Source organism: Acinonyx jubatus, chromosome E4 (assembly GCF_027475565.1).
Source record: "Acinonyx jubatus isolate Ajub_Pintada_27869175 chromosome E4, VMU_Ajub_asm_v1.0, whole genome shotgun sequence".
Taxonomy (NCBI): domain Eukaryota; kingdom Metazoa; phylum Chordata; class Mammalia; order Carnivora; family Felidae; genus Acinonyx; species Acinonyx jubatus.
The window spans coordinates 29,231,907-29,254,723 of record NC_069395.1 but is presented as its reverse complement, the minus strand read 5'-3'; the positions used below and the strand labels follow the sequence as shown (position 1 = coordinate 29,254,723).

At 35.7% G+C, this 22,817-nt stretch overlaps 1 protein-coding gene across 9 annotated transcripts in view; it reads left to right on the top strand.

Moving 5' to 3' along the window:
• Positions 1-22,817, top strand: part of CAMSAP2 (calmodulin regulated spectrin associated protein family member 2) — a 111,199-nt gene that overhangs the window by 76,126 nt on the left and 12,256 nt on the right. For 3 of the 9 annotated variants that reach the window (XM_027074639.2, XM_015071497.3, XM_015071499.3), the window contains 7 exons: positions 4,681-4,713; positions 7,512-7,653; positions 7,963-8,102; positions 15,723-15,819; positions 18,057-18,150; positions 21,515-21,597; positions 22,439-22,508. In XM_027074639.2, the coding sequence (XP_026930440.1) occupies positions 4,681-4,713; positions 7,512-7,653; positions 7,963-8,102; positions 15,723-15,819; positions 18,057-18,150; positions 21,515-21,597; positions 22,439-22,508 (659 nt within the window). The other 6 variants (XM_015071498.3, XM_015071500.3, XM_015071502.3 and 3 more) reach the window with 4 other exon arrangements.

Here is a 22,817-nt window from a genome sequence, read left to right as displayed (position 1 = left end):
CTGAAGTTAGGTGCTTAACTGACTGAGCCACCCGGGTGCCCCCTTAATGTAGCTTTTTAAGAACATTTATTTTGAAATATTTCAGACTTCTGAAAGGTTTCAAGATAGAAAAGAACCCTGTATACTCTTGACCCAGATTCATCAGTCTAAAATTTGCTGCATTAATTTTCTCTCTCTATATGTGTGTGTATGCAGGTATGTATGTGTGTGTATACACACACACACATATACATCATACACAAACACATATGTATGTAAATGTTTCTGAAACATTTGAAAGAGGGTTGCACACATCATATCCCATTACCCCTTCGTACTTCAAGGTGTATTTCTTAAGAACAAGGCTGTTTGTTTATATAATCAAAGTACAAGTGATTTAATGTCAGTATCATACTTTGATCAGACTTAGAGCCTATATTCCACTTTCGTCACTTGTCCCAGTTGCATTCAGTTGTACATTATAATTTTTTTTCAGTACAAGATCATGTCATGTATTTAGTTGTCATATCTATAGTCTTTAAACAGGACTAGTTCTTTAGCTATTCTTTTTTGCTCGTGACCTTGACATTTTTAAAGAAATCCCTCCATTTGTTTTCTTCTGATATTTCCTCATAATTAAATTGAGGGGTTGTTTTTTTTAGACTGGAATGCTATATAAGTTGTGTCCTTCTCACAGTATTATATCAAGAGGCACATGATACCCATTTGCCCCTACTAGGTGATGTTGATTTTCATTAGTTGGTTAAGATATTGTCTGGTTTCTTAACTTCATGGTTATTATTTTTACTTTTACAGTAAGTAATTTGAGATGACATACTTTGATATTTACATTTGACCCTTGAAAAATGCAGGATCTTAGGGGTGCCAACCACCCATGCAGTCAGAAATCAGATTATAACTTTTGACTGCCCAGAAATTTGGCCACTAATAGCCTACTCTTGACTGGAAGCCTTACTGATAACATGAACAGTTCATTAACACAATATTTTGTATGTTATATGTGTTTTATACTGAATACTTACGATAAAGTAAGCTAGAGAAAAAATGTTATTAAGAAAATCATAAGGAAGAGAAAATACATTTCCAAGATGGTACTGTATTTATTAGAAAAACCCATGTGGAAGTGACCTGTGCAGTTTCAAGCCTGTATTGTTCAAGGTCAACTGTACTAATTTTAATTTGCTCAATACTACAATATGTATATGATAGTTTCAGAGTCTATGTGTATACCAATGTGAAAAAGAAACCCACTAAGGAGTTTAAGATTTGTTTGCAATTCTTTTTTCTTCTTTTTTGGTTTGTTTTACCCTTATAATGCTTTTATATGTTTCCCAGTTTTATTGAAATATAATTGACATATGGCACTGCATATTGGTTAACATCCGTCATCTCATGTAGTACAATATAATTCTTCTTTCTTTAGATTGATAATATATGGTCAAAATACTGTGTTCTGAAGTTGCTTGGGTTATTCCTTTGAAATATATTTGGGTTTATTGGTTTCTGTTTTCATTTAGTTGTAGTGACTTTTTTGCACCATCCTTGTTGATTTAATTTTGTTTTTTGAATATATAGAACATTATATGATTTCCAAATTATATTAATTCCAAAAGTCAAAACTCGACAAAAGTGATAATCAGAAAGGTGTTACTCCCTCCCTGTATCTCTTCTACCTCTTTCCTACCCCTCACTCCCTGCTAACCCTTGTAGGTAACCAGTTGGTTTTATCCTCATTTTGTTTATATATATATATATATATATATATATATATATATATATATATATATATAAAATCACAGTATTATATATTGTTTTATATATAGGTAACAGATATATAACAGATATATATACTGTTTTTTATATATATATATATATGTTTTTTCTCCTCTAACAAAATATATTTAATCTTTTGCAATTTGTGTTGTTCATTAACAGTATATCCTGGAAATTACTCCATACAGTCCCTAGATACCTTCCTCATCCTTTTTTTGCAGCAGCACAGTACTCTGTTGTGTGTATGTACCATAGTTTATTCTACGACTTTCCTATGGGCATTTAAGTGTTTTCTAGTATCTTGCAATTACAAATAATACTACAAAGAATAATGTCCTTCTGTATTCTTGGATTTTCAGGGTAAATACCCTAGGACTTGGATTGCTAGATTGGAAGGTAAATGCATTTGTAGTCTTGGTAGCTAGTGCCAAAGTCTCCAAGGGGTTTGTACCATTTTACACTCCTGTTGGCAATGTAGCATAGCTCTCAGACCTACAAAAGAGAAGACATTTCGGTCTCATGAGTCGTGAGGTGACAGGTCACAGCTCTAACTCCTTAAAGAATTCCAACTTTGTGAGGTCTCCAGGAAAGGCCCGGTCAAACCAGCATCCTCCCAAAGTGGCTTGAGAACACCTAGAAGAAGTTCAGGAATTATCCCAAATCCCAGAGAGGTTATAGATACCCGGAGGATGACATAGAGCTATTTGGGGAGTATTAATGCAAGTCCTAAAACAACTAATCAGAATTTACGATGAGTCATACATATGTGTGTTGAAGACAGTGCAAAGGAATGCTGGAAATGGGAACTATTCCAGAAAATCTGAACTGCCCAGGTTGGCCCCTGTCATCAGTAAGGACTTAATAAAAATAAGAAATTTTTCACTTGTTGTCTGTGGCCTTTTAAAATGTTTTGGTCTCATAATTACATCTTAAAACAGGATTTGAAGTTGCTGTTTGCCTAGTTCTCTGAAAAGTAAAAGGAGGGGAAGTTGCTATTCACTTCAGAAATACAGTTGTCCTTCAGCAAGGAAATTTTGCTGTATATTTGAACTTATTGAAGTATGAGTTTATAACCATGAATAGCATAGATATTTATTTGTTCTTTTAGTATATTTACTTTTTTTTTTTAGTCATATTTCCTTCAAATAGCCAATCTATATGGTTTTCCTGTTCCCTTGAATACGATCACTATCACTAAATTAGGTCAGTGGAGAGGTGGGAAGAAAGCCAGAGCAGTCTGAATTAGTGAAAAGTCACATTGAATATTTTACAAGATATATGGAGTAACTTGAACCTTTACACCTCTCCTGTTTTGAATAATTGGCAATAAATTGCTTTTTATCAGTTTCCGTATAATGGATTTTTCTAGTCTCAAAAAGAAGAAAACCCGTTTTTGAAGTTTCTGTTATCCGTTGGAATCCTGACACATTATCAGTGGCTTCCTTCTTTTTGCTTCTGCTCTTATCCTTTTTATGGTTATCATAACTGTAGTTGCCAAAGACTTCTGGTTAAATGACAGATTAAAATATATGCAACAAAATTGTTAAGGTTATTCTTCCTGATGCAATAAGAAAAACTTACTGGACATGTTCTCTCTTTATGGAAAGTTGGAATTTTTCTGAGTCTTGAGATGACATTTTTTCTGATTCTTGAAGTTCTTGAAAATACTTTATTCATATTATTTTCCAAATAGTCTTATTTTTACAGTTAATTTTATGTAGGAAAAACTTTTTTTTTTAATTTTATTTTTAAGTAATCTCTACATCTAGTGTGGGGCCTGAACTCACAATCCCGAGATCAAGAGTCACACTGACTGAGCCAGCCAGGAGCCCCTGTAGGATAAACTTTCTACATAAAAGTTGAATATGAATTTTAATTCAGACCCCATTTAGTTTGGTTCATTCAACAAATGTTTATTCAGGGCTGTTAGAAATTGTGCTAGGAAATACAGAGTTAAACAATCACAAATTATTAATTCATATTAACTGAAATTATGGGTTTATTGTATTTATCATTTTGAAGAAATAAAATTATATTCTTTGGGCTACCTCCAGATAGTAAAATTAATAACATTTATATTCTCTTCATGTAAGTAGCTACTTGCCCTAGAGACTCTGTAAAAATCTTAGTAAGAATTGCCAACTAGTCTTCCGTCCATTAATTAAATGAAATTGTCATATAGTTGAAAGAAATTATGTTTTTCAAGTCTGCAATGCGGTTTGCTTTATTCGTATATTTACTGATACAGTCTTTCTTCTTTTCCCTTGGGAAAGAAACACTGCCTGATCAGACTTGCTTTACTAATGTTTAAGAACGATAATGATTGCAAATCTAGCTCTAGAATCTTTCTACTTGCCTTTTTGTGATACAGTTTTATTTTTTATTTTTATTTTATTTTTAATGTTTATTTATTTACTGAGAGAGAGAGAGAGAGAAGAAGGAGGAGGAGGAGAGAGAATCCCAAGCAGACTCTGCACTGTCAGTACAGAGCCCGATGCAGGGCTCAAACTCATGAACTGTGAGATCATGACCTAAGCCAAAATCAGAAGTCAGATGCTTAACTGACTGAGCCACCCACGTGCCCCTGGATTTATTTTTTAATATGATGTGTGATTCTAGAACTCAGAAATAAAATTCTTTGCTGCCAAAGTATACAGAATATCCTGAATATCTGAAAAATGAATTTTTGTATTGGGAGAGGAGATGAGGGGAGGAGAAGGTGGAGGTCTTTATTAGTAGGAACCTGTATATTTAAAGTATTAATTAACATTTAAAAAATACTATGAGAACTATAACTTGGAACTCCACTTTCAGAAACTTTACTGTCACTTGTTAATTAAAAACCATTCTGATGAATTTTCCCTTTACCTTTTGCTTTCCCTTTTTTCCCTGCTGCTTCCTCTGAAGTCTCCTTCCAAATGGTTTTGGAAACTGGTTCCAGTAAGTTTGCCCAACTACTTCAACTTGCTCTCCAGAAGTGTAATTACAGAATGGTATTGTTTATGTCTTGCTGGTATAATCATTTCCTGTAATTCTGTTAGTTGCTGCATAGAGATTGGATTTTATGGTATTTGATCATAATGTAAAATAAAGAGATAAAAAAATCTGGCCAAAATTTGGATTAGAAGCTTTAAAAATAGTTTAAGGTAACCATTATTTTGGTAGTCCTACTGATATTTACAGACTGTCGGTAAATAGGTGTAAAAAAAATGTATGGATAGAGATTCTCATTAGTTTTAATAACTTTAGGAGAAAAGTGAGTATGAATTGTATATGTAAATTTTTTGTATTTTAAAATATTTTTGAAGGAATCATTTACTTTCAGCCTGAGTTGTAGGGTACATTTTTTGTTTGATAAAAAGTGACATATTCCCTGTGGTCCTACCAGTATTGGACCTAAACTGTATTCAGTTCTGATTTGACCTGAAGGGTGATTCTTTCAGGATTAAATCTGGGTGGATAGACCACGTAAGAAGTATTTTATGCCCTCAGAAATAAAAATATAACTTAGAAATACAATATAATGTTGAAAGAGAAAATATGATGCCCTTTTAAATGCTAAATTTCTCAGTTTGTAGAAAGAATACAGAATGTCTCCATGCAGTAACTTTATAAAGCCATATAGTAAGATAAAGTGCAAAAGACTCTATAATTCTCATGAACTGCAAATGGGAGTTGTACAGGACTTGAGGATTAAGTTGATTTACCTGATACATCTTCTAGGATATAAGCTTCAGGAAAATGTTTTAGCATACCACTCATAAATCCCTGATAGTCTATTCTAAACCATTGGCATTTAGTGCTAAAGCCTCACAAGGCTTTGTGTGTGTGCCTTGTACAGAAGTGCTACTTGGCAGCAAGCAGTAGGACAAGTTACACAATTCAGTTCTTTGTTTCATGACCCTGAGCGCTCGACTCAGTCCAGTTCAGACTGTAGGCTGAAAACAAGCTACTCCTAGAGATCTGGGAAGTTTGGGAATGAGCCCAGCCAGTTTGGAGGATTTCTGAGAGGGAGACTATTTTGTTTCTAGCTGGCCAGAGAAAGGGGTGTAGGGATCTGGAACTGTGGCTTACTTACCAAATGTGAGAAGGGTGGCTTAAGGCTAGAAGATGCTACTGGTTGATTTCTTCTTTCTTTCTCTCCTCTCCCTTCACCTCCTCTCTCCTCTTTTTTCATGGTTGAATTTTAAACTGTCTACTAGCAGCAGAGTAAGGGAGTTTTCTAAGGATATTAAAATCAGTAATCCATTGAAGAATTTATATAATGCATGTATGTAAATTTTTTCTGAATATAGGTACTCTGAGTTTGGAACATACCATTCAGTGTGGATGCCTGGTGTGCACTGATTAAAAAGAACAAGCTCTCTGAAAATCTTCAAAAGGAAAAAATGTTCCATGAATCTTGGGTAGACAGAAATAGGAATAAATAATTCTTCATTAATGCATATACTTTGCTGAGGGATATCACTTCACCACCTAATAGTAAATATTCTTTTTCAGTAAATTATTTTTCTGTTCTTATTCTCACAAAAGTATTTTATTTCATAATTATATTTGAATTATAAAATGTAGAGATGACCAGTTCAGATGGAGTTAGAAGAAAAATTAGTTTTGGTTACTTTTTAAAAAACTTAAAATATCAGTAACCAATATAATCATACATTTTCCTAATAAAGTACTTCGGTATGCATCCTCAAGTCATCAGCATTATTCTCTTGGCTTTAGGAGAGCTAATAGCTAGTAGCAGGCCAGCCTTTCGTGATTGCTGGCTATGTGCCCAGCAGTGTGCGTGGCACTTTACGGGCGTCACCGTACTTCCTCCTTCAGTGATCCTGTGAAATAGGTACTATTATTATCCCCATTTTACCTATGGGGAAACTGAGAAATGAGAGTTTAAATGATTTGTCCAAGATCACAGAGCCAGTAAATGTCAGAAACAGGATTTGAACCTAGGTCATCTGACTCAAGGGCTTGTTCTTGTCACCACTGAGTTCTATAGCACATCTCGGTTTTTAGAAAACTCTTGTAAAGTTGTATCTGGTCACACCAGGCACTCTTTGGAAAACAAAGATTTCTTCTGTTTTTCTGAGGGGGAACAGAAATCCTTACATTTGCTCTGTCATTGAAGAAAACCTCACTTGGGAGGGTTTTTTCAGTTCCACAGTTACTACACTTCATTTATGTTATCTTAACATTCAGATACCAAGCCAGAATATCTTGGTGATATTCCAGTTCCTCAAAGTGATATTTCTTATTGCCAAATTTCCTGTAGGAATAGTATCATATTCTTAGACCTGCTCCCCAATTTTGAAAATTCTTACAATTCTGCTCAAGTGGCACTCTTGCTCTTCCCATAAAATAACTTGTGGTCTAAATTCTAGCATTAAAATAAATGCATTTTATTATCTGCAAAAGGACAGAACTGACAATTTGGATACAAAGTGTTCAGAATCTATTTTGTGATGCTTTTATATTTAAATGTTTAGGCTAAATGTCATTTCATATAAATGGGCAATATCATGTTATATTAAGTACTTTGGAACTATAATGCTGTTGCTCTGTATTTTACTTTGGTAATATTTGGTATTATTTAGAAAAGAAGGATGTTGGTGAGTAGTTTTTATTTCTCTGGATTTGTATTACTGATATAATCTACAATACTGGTTTTTTTTCCTGTATCTTGGCTGCTAGTTACTGATTTTCATCTCTCTCTCTCTTTTTTTTTTTTTTTATTGTAGGCTCGTTATAGGAAGGAGCAAACATTGCTCAAGCAATTGCCTTGCATTCCATTGGTAGAAAATTTGTTGAAAGATGGTACAGATGGCTGTGCTTTAGCTGCTCTTATTCATTTTTATTGTCCCGGTGTGGTCAGATTAGAGGGTAAGTGTTCCAGTGAAATCTTGCTGGACTACAGAAAGATGGTAACAGATATTAAGACAACAGTAACAGTATTTAGTAAGTAACGAAGGCTCTTAAAGAACCTTCTTACGTATCACCCTGAGGAAGATAGTTGAGTAGGTGTGGTAGTGCTAAGTCTCTTTGTGGAGTGACCACTGTGTTTGTATGAGTGTGTAAACCAGATTCCACGTAATTGTGTGTTTGTTCTAAGCCACTAGTTACAAAATGAATATGAAATGTATATTATCAAATTAGCCCCAAGTCATCACCTTGCTCTTTTCCTATTTGAAGATATTTGTTTGAAAGAAACCATGTCTTTGGCCGATAGCCTGTATAATCTGCAGCTGATTCAAGAATTTTGCCAAGAATATTTGAACCAGTGTTGCCATTTTACCCTGGAAGACATGCTGTATGCTGCTTCATCCATAAAGGTAATTTGTTCTTGGGTTTTTTGGGTGTTTTGCTTTAAGTTTTTGGAAAAAAATATAACTAGATATATAAATGGCATATAGTAAGGTTAGAAATTAACTGTAATATTAGTCAAAAGAGCTTTTGAAAAAAGTTTTATTTTTCTGCTTATTTTATGTCTCTCTGTGTGTGTGTGTGTTTAAATACACTGTTAGCTATAGGTTTCTTTTACAATATAAAGCTAAACTTAAAGTTATAGTACAAAATTGATCTATTGCCCTAATGTTAGCACAATGGAGGATAAGCCACTACATGTTTCTGAGTCTTAGGTAGATGCCAGTACAGCATAAAGGAGGGAGCATAAAGGAGGTTCTGGTCACTCTCACCGCCCAACAGGACCATGGAATATGTCCAGAAGAAGGAATCGTTCAGGTCCCAGGACTTGAGACAAAACCTAGGGAAAGAAAGAAGGGAAGGAAATGTGAAAATAGTCTGGAAGTGAACCTTTTAAAAAGGACTTCAATTTCATAAGTGTGTGCTTTGCTTCAGAATACCATACACACACTGCCTGTGAGTCTCAGGCCACTGCTTACAGCCATTCTTTCAAGAACTATTTAGTGAGCACCTAGTAGTATTCTGGGTACTTGGGATAATTAAGTGGACAAAACAAAGATCCCTGTTCCGGTGGAACTTGCTTTGTAGTAGTGAAGAGAGATGTGTGTCAGGCATAACTGCTTCTAAGTGAGTTAAAAAGCAGCCACTTGTCCCAGAATTTCATGATGTGACACAATACCTCATTATTCCCAGCAGCCCATAGCTACAAAGTTCTTCTATGTCTTTTATAGACCTAAATTGACCACTTCTGTTTCAGGATTTTAGGAATAAATCATCTGATAATAGATTTTTTTAAGTCTGGCTGAGAGGAACAGCTTTTTTATCATTCCAATCACAGCGTCAGCCGTAACAGAAACTGCTAATGGACCCCTCTTACCATAAGATTAGTGCCTTGGGGTTCTTTAAATTCTTATTCTCTGATACCTATTTTTTCTTTCACTCATTTCTGGATTACCACAGGTAGAAGATAGAGCCAATGGTAAAGGCATTTCCAAAATAAGCCACTATTTCTATTGACCAAAAATAGTGCCCACTCCCCACTATCTGATGCATCAGAATAGAAACGTTAATTTATTTTGATCAAAATGGAAGTTGGGGAATAACTATTTCCATATATATTTTGTTAATGCCTTTTCTTAAACTTGTCTGTTAAAAAATTTAAATACTACCCCTGTAATCACAAAGAAAAGAAATCATATCATTAAATACATGGTGACATAAGATCAAGAACATTTGTTTAAGTTGTTTACCTTGGACTGCCAACAAATAACATGTAGCCCTGATGTTTAAATCAACTTGGGCATGATCCAGATATAAAGACATTTTCTTACATCAGGCATATTTAAAATATATAACTGACAGATACACCTGGCTAGAATCAAAAAGACAAGAAATAAGTGTTGGAGAGAATGTGGAGGAAATGGAACCCTTGTGCACTGTCGGTGGGAATGCAAATTGCAGCCACAGTGGAAAACAGTATAGAGGTTCCTCAAACAATAGATCTACCATACGATTCAGTAATTCCACTACTGGGTATTTAACCAAAGAAAATGAAAACACTCTGGGGCGCCTGGGTGGCTCAGTCGGTTGAGCATCCGACTTCGGCTCAGGTCATTATCTCACGGTTCATGGGTTTGAGCCCCACATCAGGCTCTGTGCTGACAGCCCAGAGCCTGGAGTCTGCTTCAGATTCTGTGTCTCCCCCTCTCTCTGCCCCTCCCCAGCTCATGTTCTGTCTCTCTCTGTCTCTCGAAAATAAACATTAAAAAAAATTGTTAAGGGGCACCTTTGGTGGCTCAGTCGGTTGAGCGTCCAACTTCAGCTCAGGTCATGATCTCACAGTTCGTGAGTTCGAGCCCCGTGTCGGGCTCTGTGCTGACAGCTCAGAGCCTGGAGCCTGCTTCGGATTCTGTGTCTCCCTCCCTCTCTGCCCCATCCCCACTCACGCTCTGTCTCTCTCTGTATTAAAAAAAATTGTTAAAAAAGAAAATGAAAACCCCAATCCAAAAAGAAATATGCACCTTATATTTATTGCAGCATTATTTACAATAGCCAAGATTTGGAAGCAGCCCAAATGTCTGTCGATAGATGACTGGATAAAGATGAGGTGTGTACACACACACACACACACACACACACACACACACACACACGTTACTCAGCCATAAAAATTAATGAGATCTTGCCATTTGCAATAACATGGATAGACCCAGAGGGTATAGTGCTAAATGAAATAAAAAAGAGAAACACAAGTACCGTATGGCCTCACTCATATGTGGAAGTTAAGAAACAAAACAAATGAACAAAGAAAAAAAGAGACAAAAAACCCCCAGACTCTTAGATACAGAGAACAAACTAGTGGTTGCCAGAGGGAAGGTAGGTGGAAGGATGGGTAAAATAAAGGGGCTTAAAAAAAAAAAAAAAGTAACCGCAGAGAAGGCTTTGGTCACTTTCCGTATTCTTTGGTAAATTATTAGAATCACAACTTTGACTTCCATTGAATATTTGAAGACTTCAAACCTTTAAGGGATTGCTTGGTCTATGATACTGGGCACCTTGTTACTTGGTTAACTTTAATAACAAGTGTTTATGAGAATAAAGGGAGTGAGCACTCTCTTCCCCTCTTGGTGGATGTATAAACTGGTATGGTCCTTTTAGACACCAGTGTGCCATTGTCTAATCAAATTTGAAATGCACAGAAGTCATGTATGAGGATTGTTTATGGTGAATATTTAGAAACAATTCATCTTAGGAAGGACATAATTAAAATATTTTGTCATATAGCCGAGCTGGTTAAAAGGAAGGAGGTGTAGGTATTTTTTATTGATTCAGAAAGCCCTCCAAGATGTTATTAAAGTACCAAACATAGTATGATGTAATTTATATATTAAAAACAATTTTTTTTGTATTTGTATGCAAATCAATGCATGGAAAAAGGTCAATTAGAAAGATAAACACAAAACTGTTAACAGTGATTTCTTCTGAGTGTGATTAGAATTTAGGGGAGAGTAGTTAAAGCATAATTTAAATTCTGTGTTTTTTGTATCTTAATTTTTTAGCATTATTTACATTGTTTAAGAATGTTAATATACAGTTGTCTTTTTTTTTAAAATTTTTTTTTAACGTTTATTTTATTTTTGAGACAGAGAGAGAGCATGAACGGGAGAGGGTCAGGGAGAGGGAGACACAGAATCTGAAACAGGCTCCAGGCTCTCAGCTGTCAGCACAGAGCCCGACGCGGGGCTCGAACTCACGGACCGTGAGATCATGACCCGAGCCGAAGTTGGCCGCTTAACCGACTGAGCCACCCAGGCGCCCCTACAGTTGTCTGTCTTAACTAAAAGGAAAGAAAAGCTTTTAAGTGAAATTAATTTGGTATCATGCCTGGAATATGGTAACAGATTTATTGCTGTTTAATTATCATAAATCCAGAAAGAAATGATTTTTTTTAAGCTCTAGTTACTGGGAAAACTGTCTCTTACTATGCTGACATCTTGTGGTCAAACATGGTATCTTCCAAAAAAAATACCAAAGTATTTTTTCCCCTGAGTTTTATTGAATATAATTGACATACATACAATATTGTATAAGTTTAAAGTGTGCAAAATGATTACCGCTGAGGATTAGTTAACACCTCCACCACGTAACATAATTACCATTTCTTTTTTGTGGTGATCTACTCTTTCAGCAACTTTTGAGTATACAATATAGTATCATTAACTATAATCATTAGATTCCCAGTTATTCACTTAGAGTTGGAAGTTTTTACCCTTTGACCAAAATTTCCCCATTTCCCCAACCGCCCAGTCCCTGGTAAATACCACTCTACTCTCTGTTTCCGAGTTTAGGTTTTTTAGAATCTACAGATAAGTGAAATCATACAGAATTTGTCTTTCTTTGTCTGACTTATTTACTTAGCATAATGCCCTCACGGTACATCAGTGTTGTTGCAAATGGCAGGATTTACTTCTTTCTCATGGCTGAATAATATCCCACTGTATATATGCATCACATTCTCTCTACCCATTGATCTGATATTGACAGACATTTAGGCTGTTTCCATATATATATATATATATATATATATATATATGTATGTATGTATGTATGTATGTATCTTGGCTATTGTGAATAATGCTGCAATGAACACAGGAATACAGATTTTCTCTTCAAGATCCTGGTTTCCGTTTCTTCAGGTAAATACTCAAAAGTAGAATTGCTAGACCCATATGGTAGTTCTATTTTTAATTTTTTGAGGAATTGCCACACTGCATCCCATAGTGGCTGTACCAGTTTACATTCCCACCAACAATGTACAAGGGTTCCCTTTCCTCCACATCCTTGCCAAGATAAGATTATTCTTATCTTTTTGATGATAGCCATTCTGACAAGTGTGAGGTAGTTATCTCCTTGTGGCTTTGATTTGCATTTCTCCCATGTTTAGTGATGCTGAACACCAGAGTCCTTAAAATATTAATTTCTTATCAATTGACAATTTAGTTGAACACTTAGTGTTTTTCCAAAAGATCTAGCTTTCAGTTAACTATACACTAGTAGAGTGGAACCTAGGACCAGTACTTTAAATATAATTTTGTACTTTGGCTTTAGAAAATACCCTGTGGAGATAAGTGTAAAGAAAAACTGTAAATCATGGTGATCTTATTCGCAGAGATATTGCCTGTCAACAGTTTGGTATTTTGCCAGGTGACCTTTTGTTATATATTTATTCATTCAATAAATATTTATTGGCCATCTATTATGTACCAGGCACTGGTTTTGTTTGTTGGTTGGTTTTTATTGTTTTTGTTTTGTTTTGTTTTGTTTTGTTTTGTTTTGTTTTGTTTTGGGGAGAGAGAGCACATGATCAGGGGAAGGGCATGGAGAGAATTCCGAGCAGGCTTCATGTTCAGAGTGAGGCCTGATGTGGGGCTCCATCTCACAACCATGAGATCATGACCTGAGCCAAAATCAAGAGTCCTAAGCCTAACTAGCTGAGCCCCCAGGCGCCCCCCAGGCGCTCTTTTAAAAACTGAAGATGTAATGATGAACATGAGCTTTGTCCTTCTAGACTTTATAGTCTGATAGTCTGAGGAACCCTGGAAAATACGGTATTAGATGAAGCTGGAGAAATTAAAAAGGGACCCAATCAAGTACCTTCTTAAAGCCCATAACCAGTTTCCCAAGAGCAGTGGAAGTAGAGGAAGGGGTGTTATACTTTGAAAAGTTTGTTTGGCTTAATAGTCAGAAAGCTAGTGTGTTCTAAACAAGAGGTGGAAACAGTTTGAATCAGAGTAATTATGATGAATATGGAGAGGAGTAGGTGGATTCCAAAAATATTTAGGATATGCAAAACTTGCAGGCTTTGGTGATGAACTGGATATGTGGAGGGAGAAAGAAGGAGGCATCAAGGAGGACTCCTAGATTTCTGGCTTGCATACTGGGATAGTGATGCCATTCAGTGAGATAAGACTGGAATAAGGTCAGATTTGTGGGGAAGATCACTAGTTCAGTTCTGGACATTTGAGGTGCCTTTGGAATATCCAAGAGAATGCTCTGTAGACCACTGCATGTGTAAGTACAGATGGGAGTTATTTGGTAGCTGACGGGCGTGGATGGCAGTTTACAAAGAGGGGAGACATCAGGAATATCAGATGCTGCTGAGAGGTCAAGTAAGATGAAGACTGAAAAATCTGTTTGATTTAGCAACATATGTAAATCATTGGTGACTTGAGCAAATGCTGTTTTGGAGGAATGATGCACCTGAAGGCCAGACTGGAGTGGATTAGGGAGCAGGAAGGATGAAAGGAGATCGTTAGCACAGGCCTACCATAGAGAAGTGTGTGAAGAGGTAAGAAGGTGGGAGTAAGGAAAAACCGGAGAATGGGGAGTTACTGAGTGAAGGTTTTCTTTTGTTTTTCATGTGGGAGATTTGAGCATGTTTAAAAGCCAAGTAGGAAGGATTCAGCTGAGGGGAAGGATAAATATATAGGAGAAAGAAATATAATTAAGAATGTAAAGTTTCTGAGGAGGTAAGCAGGGATGGGATCCAACACATAGCCTTAGGGATTATGAGCATTCTCATTTCCTTTCTAAAAATATCAAATTTTAATGACTGCTTAAAATAGTATATATTGTATATGTTTGAATATTCTGGGAATTTATAGTTCAAAGCAAATGCTGAAAGTAGGAAACTTACCAAATTCTCTTCACCAATCATGCCTGATACTGTATAACACTCCAAACTCCTGCATTCAACCACCTACCTGACAAGTCCACTTAAATGTCTAATGAACATCTAAGAGTATTAACTCAGAATTCCTTCCACTACCTATTTATCCCAATCTTTCCCATTTCATTAAATGGGAAACTATAAGTTACTGAAGACAAAAACCTAAGTCACCCTTGACTCTTCTCTTTCTCTCGCTTCCTACACACATAGTAGCCTTCTGGAACTGTCAGGTAAGAGACGGATATTTGAAAGTCACCAGCTTAAATATGAGAAAACAGAGAATGGATGAACTCTAAATGACAGTATATAGAACTCTGAGGATTATTCATAATTAACAGGTAGGAGGAGGGCAAGGCATTGGAAAACACCGATATTTCCAATGATAATTTTGAAAACTGAAATTTAATATGAAATAAGATCTCATTAAATATTAATCAGTAGTAACAATAAGATGCCAAATACCCACAATTTAAAGGCATACTATTTTAAGTATTATAAAAACAGATTTTGTATAGTGCTATATTTTAAACTTGCCAGATGCCTACAATTAAAATAACTTTTCATGGTTTATAGCTTTCAGGATATATACATCTTAAAATATAAGCTTGTAGTAGAAATGTGCTTTTGAGGACCCTCTTAGTCTTTTCTTGTATTTCTTATAATTTTAAGCTATTTTAAAAGTTACTCACGTTTTCAAATATAAATCATAAGAGGCAAATGACCTTGTTAACTTACTATTACCTTTTCAAAGTTAGGTAGATATATTATATAAATAATGTATTTCAAAATTAATAATTTTAACAATCTAGAATCTTTTTGTTATTTAGTACCTGAATTACTGTTGAGTTTAGCATCATCAAGCCAACAGTTACCTGATTAAGGTTTGGAGAAATTTCTAGGGATCTGGAAAGAGCTTATTTTTTTTTTTTTTTTTTTTTTTTTTAAATGATAGACACTCTTTGGTGTCAAAGGCTGTTTTTCTTTTTACCGACTTTGGATGAAGAGTATCTTACATATTAAAAGTTCTACACAGAGGTATCAATGCCTGCCACATAAATTGGACTGCAATCCTGGAAATGTAGAGAAGCAGCAAAGAGGTTTTGAATAGCTGTGATAAATTTTACCTAAAAGTGTTAATACTCTGTCCCAGACTTAATAACCTAGAGTAAATATAGTCCAATGATGAATGAGATTTAAACCTGTGTTTTAATAAGTAAAACAATAAAATTATATTTATCATTACTTTCTTGGTCAAGTTTTACTTATTTTTTTTTCTGATTTTCTTAACTGTCTTATGTAGAGTAATTATTTGGTGTTCATGGCAGAACTCTTCTGGTGGTTTGAAGTTGTGAAGCCATCATTTGTTCAGCCTCGTGTTGTTCGTCCACAAGGAGGTAGTAAGTGTTCCTGTAAACAAACAAAGTTTATATAACCTCACCTGGTTATTCTATTTGAGAGAATCCTATTATTGTTATAAAACAGGTAAATTTTCTGAGATACAGGTGATGTAGGAGAGAACGGCTCTGAATTTGAAGCCTTGTGTGGTGGAACTTTTAGCTTCAGCTGTTTGCCTACTTCTTGTTGTATCTTTTATCCCCATCTCTAGCTTTTATTCCCCGTTAGATTCTGAATTTTTAACATTGTTCCCTAGAATCCACTTAAATGATGGCTTGGCTTTAATCTAGAATTTGAATTTACCATTAAACCATAAAAAGGTTTATATATATATTATATATAAAGCCTGGTATGTTTTATGATTATTACAGTATCATGCTGTATTGATTGCACATAGGAAACTAATACGGAATAAGAGGGTCACCGTAAAGATCCCTAGAAATAAAGAACAAAAAAAATCATTTTTCTAAACAAACAGATTTTCCATTGGCTTCCATTATGAAACCAGAGGTTTATTTCTATTGGGAAAAAGGAATCCTAAATTATAAGTTTAGTTCCACTAAAGAATTTTCTTCCAGGGATGCCTGGGTGGTGTCTGACTTCAGTTCAGGTCATGATCTTCCAATTCATGAATTCGAGCCCCCCGTCAGGCTCTGCTCACAGCTCAGAGCCTAGAGCCTGCTTCACATTCTGTCTCCCTCTCTCTCTCTCTGCCCTTCCCCCCTGCTTGTGCTCATCTCTCTGTCTCTCAAAAATACATAAACAAAAAAAAAATAAAAAGAACTTTCTTCCAGCATAACTAAGGAACCAGTTCTTTCTGCTGCCAGTGGGTGTCCTGCCAAACACAAAACATGATTACTCTGCATCCCAGCTACCTAGCTGCTTTCCTTGGCTCCAGATTTTGGTATTTTTCTCACCATTACCTTGTTTTCTTCCCTGTATCCTCCCTTCTAAGAAAATTAAAAGAGGGAGATCAAGAAGAAGGAAAAAAGATGTAGTCAAAGGAGAGGCATGTAACTCTAGTGAGTAGAATGAGCTTGCTTCCAGCTTTCCATCTCAGGCTAAATTCTGTGAAATACGCAATAAAAAGAGTATTTCATCTGTTCCATCTCTAAGCTGCTTAAGGCAGACTCTGAATATTAAGCCATCCTGTATCAAAGAATACCTACAGATAAACTGAGATCTTCCCTAAGGCCATGAAGTGAAGTCAGGTGTCTTTAGTAATTATCATAACCAATATTTGTACAACTTTTTTTTTTTTAATTTTTTTTTCAACGTTTATTTATTTTTGGGACAAAGGGAGACAGAGCATGAACGGGGGAGGGGCAGAGAGAGAAGGAGACACAGAATCGGAAACAGGCTCCAGGCTCTGAGCCATCAGCCCAGAGCCCGACGCGGGGCTCGAACTCACGGACCGCGAGATTGTGACCTGGCTGAAGTCGGACGCTTAACCGACTGCGCCACCCAGGCGCCCCAACTTTTTACAATTAATATAGAATTTTCACATACACTGCTTTCTGTGATTTTTTTTTAATGTTTTATTTATTTTTGAGAGAGCACGCACAAGCAGGGGAGGGTCAGAGAGAGAGAGAGGGAGACACAGAATCCAAAGCCGGCTCCAGACTTTAGGCAGTTGGTGCAGAGCCCAATGTGGGGCTCGAACTCACGAAATGTGAGATCATGACATTAAAGTGAACCGAAGTCAGATACTCAACCAACTGAGCCACCCAGGCCTGCGCCTCTGCTTTCTGTGATTTTTATCTGTGAAGCCCACTATTCAAAATACTCAACAGCTATTACATTAGGTTTCAAAGGCAGAAAGTAAATGGAGTCTTCCCCCAAGTTATTTACAAAAATGTAAACTCTACCAATGGGTTTAATTATTGACCAGTGAAATTCTGTCTCCTGATTACCAAAATACCAGCTATTTCATAAAGGGACAAAAATGACTGTATGTAACAGATTCTATAAGAGCTTCAGCAAAATTAGACATTCAGATTTATTTTTTAAATATCTGTATTTATTTTATGTTAGGCCTCTTCCCTGCCCTACCCCCATCAGTTAGCCTTAATCAAGTGAATTTTTTTTAAGCCAGAACAGTTTAGGAAGAGTTTTAAAATTTACCTTTGAAAATTATTTAAGAAGAAAATTTTAAATAAAGAAAAATTGGGATTAATTCATGAAATAATGTTGGAACATGCTAAGTACATAATTTTGAGGCTTTTATCTTTCGTTGTAGCTGAACCTATGAACGATATGCCTTCAGTTCCTGTCTTGAATGCTGCCAAAACAAACATTGTGGACGGTTCGTGTAGTTCTGACTTCACTTCAAGGTAGATTCCAGAGTGACTTTATTTTCACTATTTCCATTCTACTTGCTAATGAAATAAAAATAAAATTTTGTTACTCTTTAAAATTTCAGTTGCACTTTGAAATAAGTTTTAATTAACTTACAGAATTATAGCCTGTTTTAACTTAAATGTAATTGAAATTTATGCAGAAATGAGTGTTTCTTAAATAGGTTTTTATGAATCACACTGAAAAGTGGGAGAATACATTCTGAGTTCAGATAACCAGCTTAAAACCACACTTTCGCTGTAGAACTTGTTTATAATTGAGAACTGCTTAAATGTAGGCAACTTTTAGGCCTCAGGGGGAAATTTTAAAATTCTGTTTGTATTTAAAACTTTTTAATGATTTTTTAAAATCTTTGACATTAATTTTCTCTCTTGTTTTCTTTGCTGGTTACTATAGCTAATCAAAGATCACAATAAAATGTTTACTGTAATACTGAATCTTTATATGCAATGTTTTAGTTTTCAATATCAGGAACTGAATTCAAAGCAAAGTAAAAATTTACTATCAGGATAATCCTGATTTCTGACCCAAACATGTGGTAAAGACATTAGTTTGTTTAAAAATGTTTTTCAGCAGATCCTATAAGTAGCTTTTTATGTGTATTTATCAGAACCTAACATTTATATTGACTTTGGACTCCCTAATTTATCTGATTTTTTTAAAGTTTTAAATCGATGTATTTTGTGGTGTTTTAGAAATTCAAGCAAATCCATTAAAATACATTTTAAAAATGATGAGTAAGACATTGAAAATACTTTATGAATTCTTGGCTTAATGTAAAAATATGAGCTTGTACTGAGCTGTCACCCACTGCTCACACACTCTCTCAAGTGGGTATAAATGAGTGTGAAACTGGGACCTTGACAGAACCCTCAGAACACCCTCATCCCTTTGTGAGGGCTTCTTACCTCTGAACTGGCTGATGTCTGTGAAGTACTTCCTACAGATTAAGAAAGCATTTTCCTTCCCTTACCCTCTGATTTACTACTATGAATTGTCTTACTACTTCCATTAAGTTTTCTATTCTGTAACTATATGCCTGAGATTTTCCAGGAAGAGGTTAAGATATTGCTGATCTAGGAGCTTCTCTGTGTTTTTTCCCATGGGAAACATTTTTCTACTGTTCATTTCCTCATTGTTTTCCTGGGTTGGTTACATAGTGACATTTCCTTTCTTTGAAAATTTAGAAGGCGTTCAGTATTCTAGGTTCTAACTCTTGTACTATTAAATCTTTAAAATCTTTATGGGGTGCCTGGGTGGCTCAGTCAGTTGAGCATCTGACTTCGGCTTAGGTCATGATCTCACGGTTTGTGAGTTTGAGCCCCGTGTCAGGCTTCATGCTGACGGCACCAAAGCCTGCTTGGGATTCATTCACTCATATTCTCTCTCTCTCTCTCCCTGCCCCTTTCCTTCTCTCTCTCTCTCTCTCTCAAAAAAAAAAAATAAACATTAAAAAAATAAAATCTCTAAAACTTTCCACTTCAAGACTCGATTACCCCATAATTATTATTTCTAGGAATCTGAGTTGGACACTTTTCACATTTCTGACCCTGGAAAATGTCTTAAGACCCTCTGGAAAACTCTCTTTTCTGTTTCTCGGATAAGCTGAATGGCTACCCTTACTCATTTTCCCTACAGATGGATGTCTAAATTCTTTTCCTTGAAGAGATACTGTGTAGCTGTCAGTCTAGGATCCTAGTAATCCTCTCAAAGTCTCCATGTGGTTCACTGGAGTTCTCCCATTGTAGAATTTTTCAGGAAGGAGGGACACCTGGGTGGCTCAGTTGGTTGTGTTTGACTCTTGATTTCAGCTCAGGTCATGATCCCAGAGTCGTGGCATAGAACCCCATGTTGCTTAAGATTCTTTCTCTCTCTCTCTCTCTCTCTCATTCACTCACTCACTCTGCCCCTCTCCGCTGCCTGTACGCTTGCTCACTGTCTCTCTAAAAAAAATAAAAACCGCTTTTCAGGAAGGAGTCAAGTTTCGACACTTTCTGATAATAATGCAGTCACATGTACAAACAGGATTGCCTCTAAATAATGAAGTTATGAGGGGAAAAAAAAAAACAAAGGAAGACGGAAAAAGCAAAAGACATTTGTAGCAGCTACTCCACACACTTGGCTACTAAGTTGCTCAGCAGTTACACCAGACCAAAAGTGTCTATGCAGATGTGGAAGTGAAACAATTAATAGGAATTTAAAACGCTTTAGCCATTATTTGGAGAAGAAGAGAGTGAATATATTTTAATTACCAACTTGTATATTCAGGATTAGCCTCCCGTCATAGATGTAAGGGAGAGTAGAAACTGGGTGATTTTAGAGGCAGGGTTAACAAACAAACACGACGGGGCAATTGAGTATTCCCTGATAGTCCCTAACAAACGATCACAGACAAAACTGAGAGAAAATATGGTCTGCAGTTCAGGGAGGAAAGGCACAGGGAAGCAGATAAACATCTGCTTTGGAGAGAACAAAGGCACGCAAGTTCATCAGGTCTTGTTGCCTTTAGTGAGCTTTTGCTCACTGATTGAGCATTCATTGTTGTTTACTTTTGAACTTTTTGGTTGACTAGTGCATCTTCTTAGTTTACAATAGCCAAAAGATAATGTGATTTGAGGGATCTACAGAGTCACTACATACAACCTGTTCCCCCAATTTATTCTCAACTCATTGGGGGTGGGGATGCTTAACTTGTGCACTTGACTACATGGTAGGCTACGACACACTTCAAACTTGGAGAAAAATTTAGGCCAAATGTCATTATAATTGGAGAACTAGACTACCTAATCCCCTGTGTTAGTTTGAATAGGGTGGAATTAAATAGGAAGAAATAACAGGAAAGCTTCATATCTTTATAGGAATTGAAGTCTTCAAGGTGCAGCTCGTGATATTGATTTTGATGTAATTGTTAGAGATGTACAGACAGAGGTATGTGAGCAGGGAGGCTTCCAGGATCTTTTGCAAGGGTTTTTATTACACTTGTATTTTCAAGAGATTTAAATTTGACCAAGATATTTCAAACTGATGGATGACTTTCATTTAACTTCTTCATTTCTTGGTTTTTCTATTTGTAAAATGAAAATAATATGCCATATTTCACCTCACAAGGACACTGAGGTGTGTATGAAAATATTTCAGGCTCTTTGACTAAAAGACATAAAATATAGATACATATATGCACTGCTACTTTGGTTTAAACAATATATTGTTTTCTTAATTTTTTTTATTTAGGATAAAGAATCAGAGGTGATAGTGTTTCTAATTTCAGCCATTTTATGCAAAGTTTATATAAAAGAACTAAAACATGTTAAAACATTTTTAATTTATTTTACATTGCAGTGGGGAAGGAGCTGCATTTACACACTCTCATCATCATTTGCCTTCTAGACATTCACACCCCCAAGCTCATTCTTCAGCCTCAGGTAATATTTTTGAAAAAGCCTTGGTTAACTGGGAAATGATTGAGAATAAATGTAAATAAAAATATCCAGTCTTTTTTTTTTTTTTTTTTTTGAAGTGTTACATACACACAAATAGGTTGATCTGTTTCTCTGTACTTGCTTTTCTTTTTTTTATTTTTTTTTAATTTACATCCAAATTACTTAGCATATACTGTAACAATGATTTCAGGAGCCCATCCCCCCCTCCCACACCCCCTCCAGTAACCCTCAGTTTGTTCTCCATATTTACGAGTCTCTTATGCTTTGTCCCCCTCCCTGTTTTTATATTATTTTTGTTTCCCTTTCCTTATGTTCATCTGTTTTGTCTCTTAAAGTCCTCATATGAGTGAAGTCATATGATATTTGTCTTTCTCTGACTAATTTCACTTAGCATAATACCATCCAGTTCCATCCACGTAGTTGCAAATGGCAAGATTTCATTCTTTTTGATTGCCAAGTAATACTCCATTGTGTATATATGTGTGTATGTGTGTATGTGTGTGTGTGTGTGTGTGTGTGTATACACACACGTACCACATCTTCTTTATCCGTTCATCCATCGATGGACATTTGGGCTCTTTCCATACTTGGGGTATTGTTGATAGTGCTGCTATAAACATGGGGGTGCATGTGTCCCTTCAAAACAGCACACCTGTATCCCTTGGATGTACTTGCTTTTCTTAATAAAATGATATCTGCTTCTCCATATATAACTACTTACTTTTTAGTGCTATTAATCTGAAAATATTTGAAATCTGTTAAGTTGCTGTAAGTTAAAATTTTTTACATACTTTCAATGACTTTTTCTTTTTTGCATTTGAAGGAGGAATTAGAAGGTCTTCATCTATGTCCTATGTTGATGGTTTCATAGGGACGTGGCCCAAAGAGAAAAGGTAAACAGAGGGAATTATTTTTAGTATATTCACATTATCAACAAGTGCAGTTTTTTGAATTGCTATATTGTATACCTGCAACTAATGTAACATTGTCAACTATACTTCAGTAATTAAAAAAAGAGAGAAAGAAATGCTAATTCTGTTGATAGCTGTTGTTGATAGCCAAGTTGCAGTAGACTTTTAATTAGTACCTAATTTTGAAAAGGGCAATACAGGCAAATGGGGCTAAATTTGTTAAAGGTCGCCTGGGAGCCCTATGCTTACCTTGAGGACAATAGGATTATGAGAAATGGGAAAAGAAAGGAA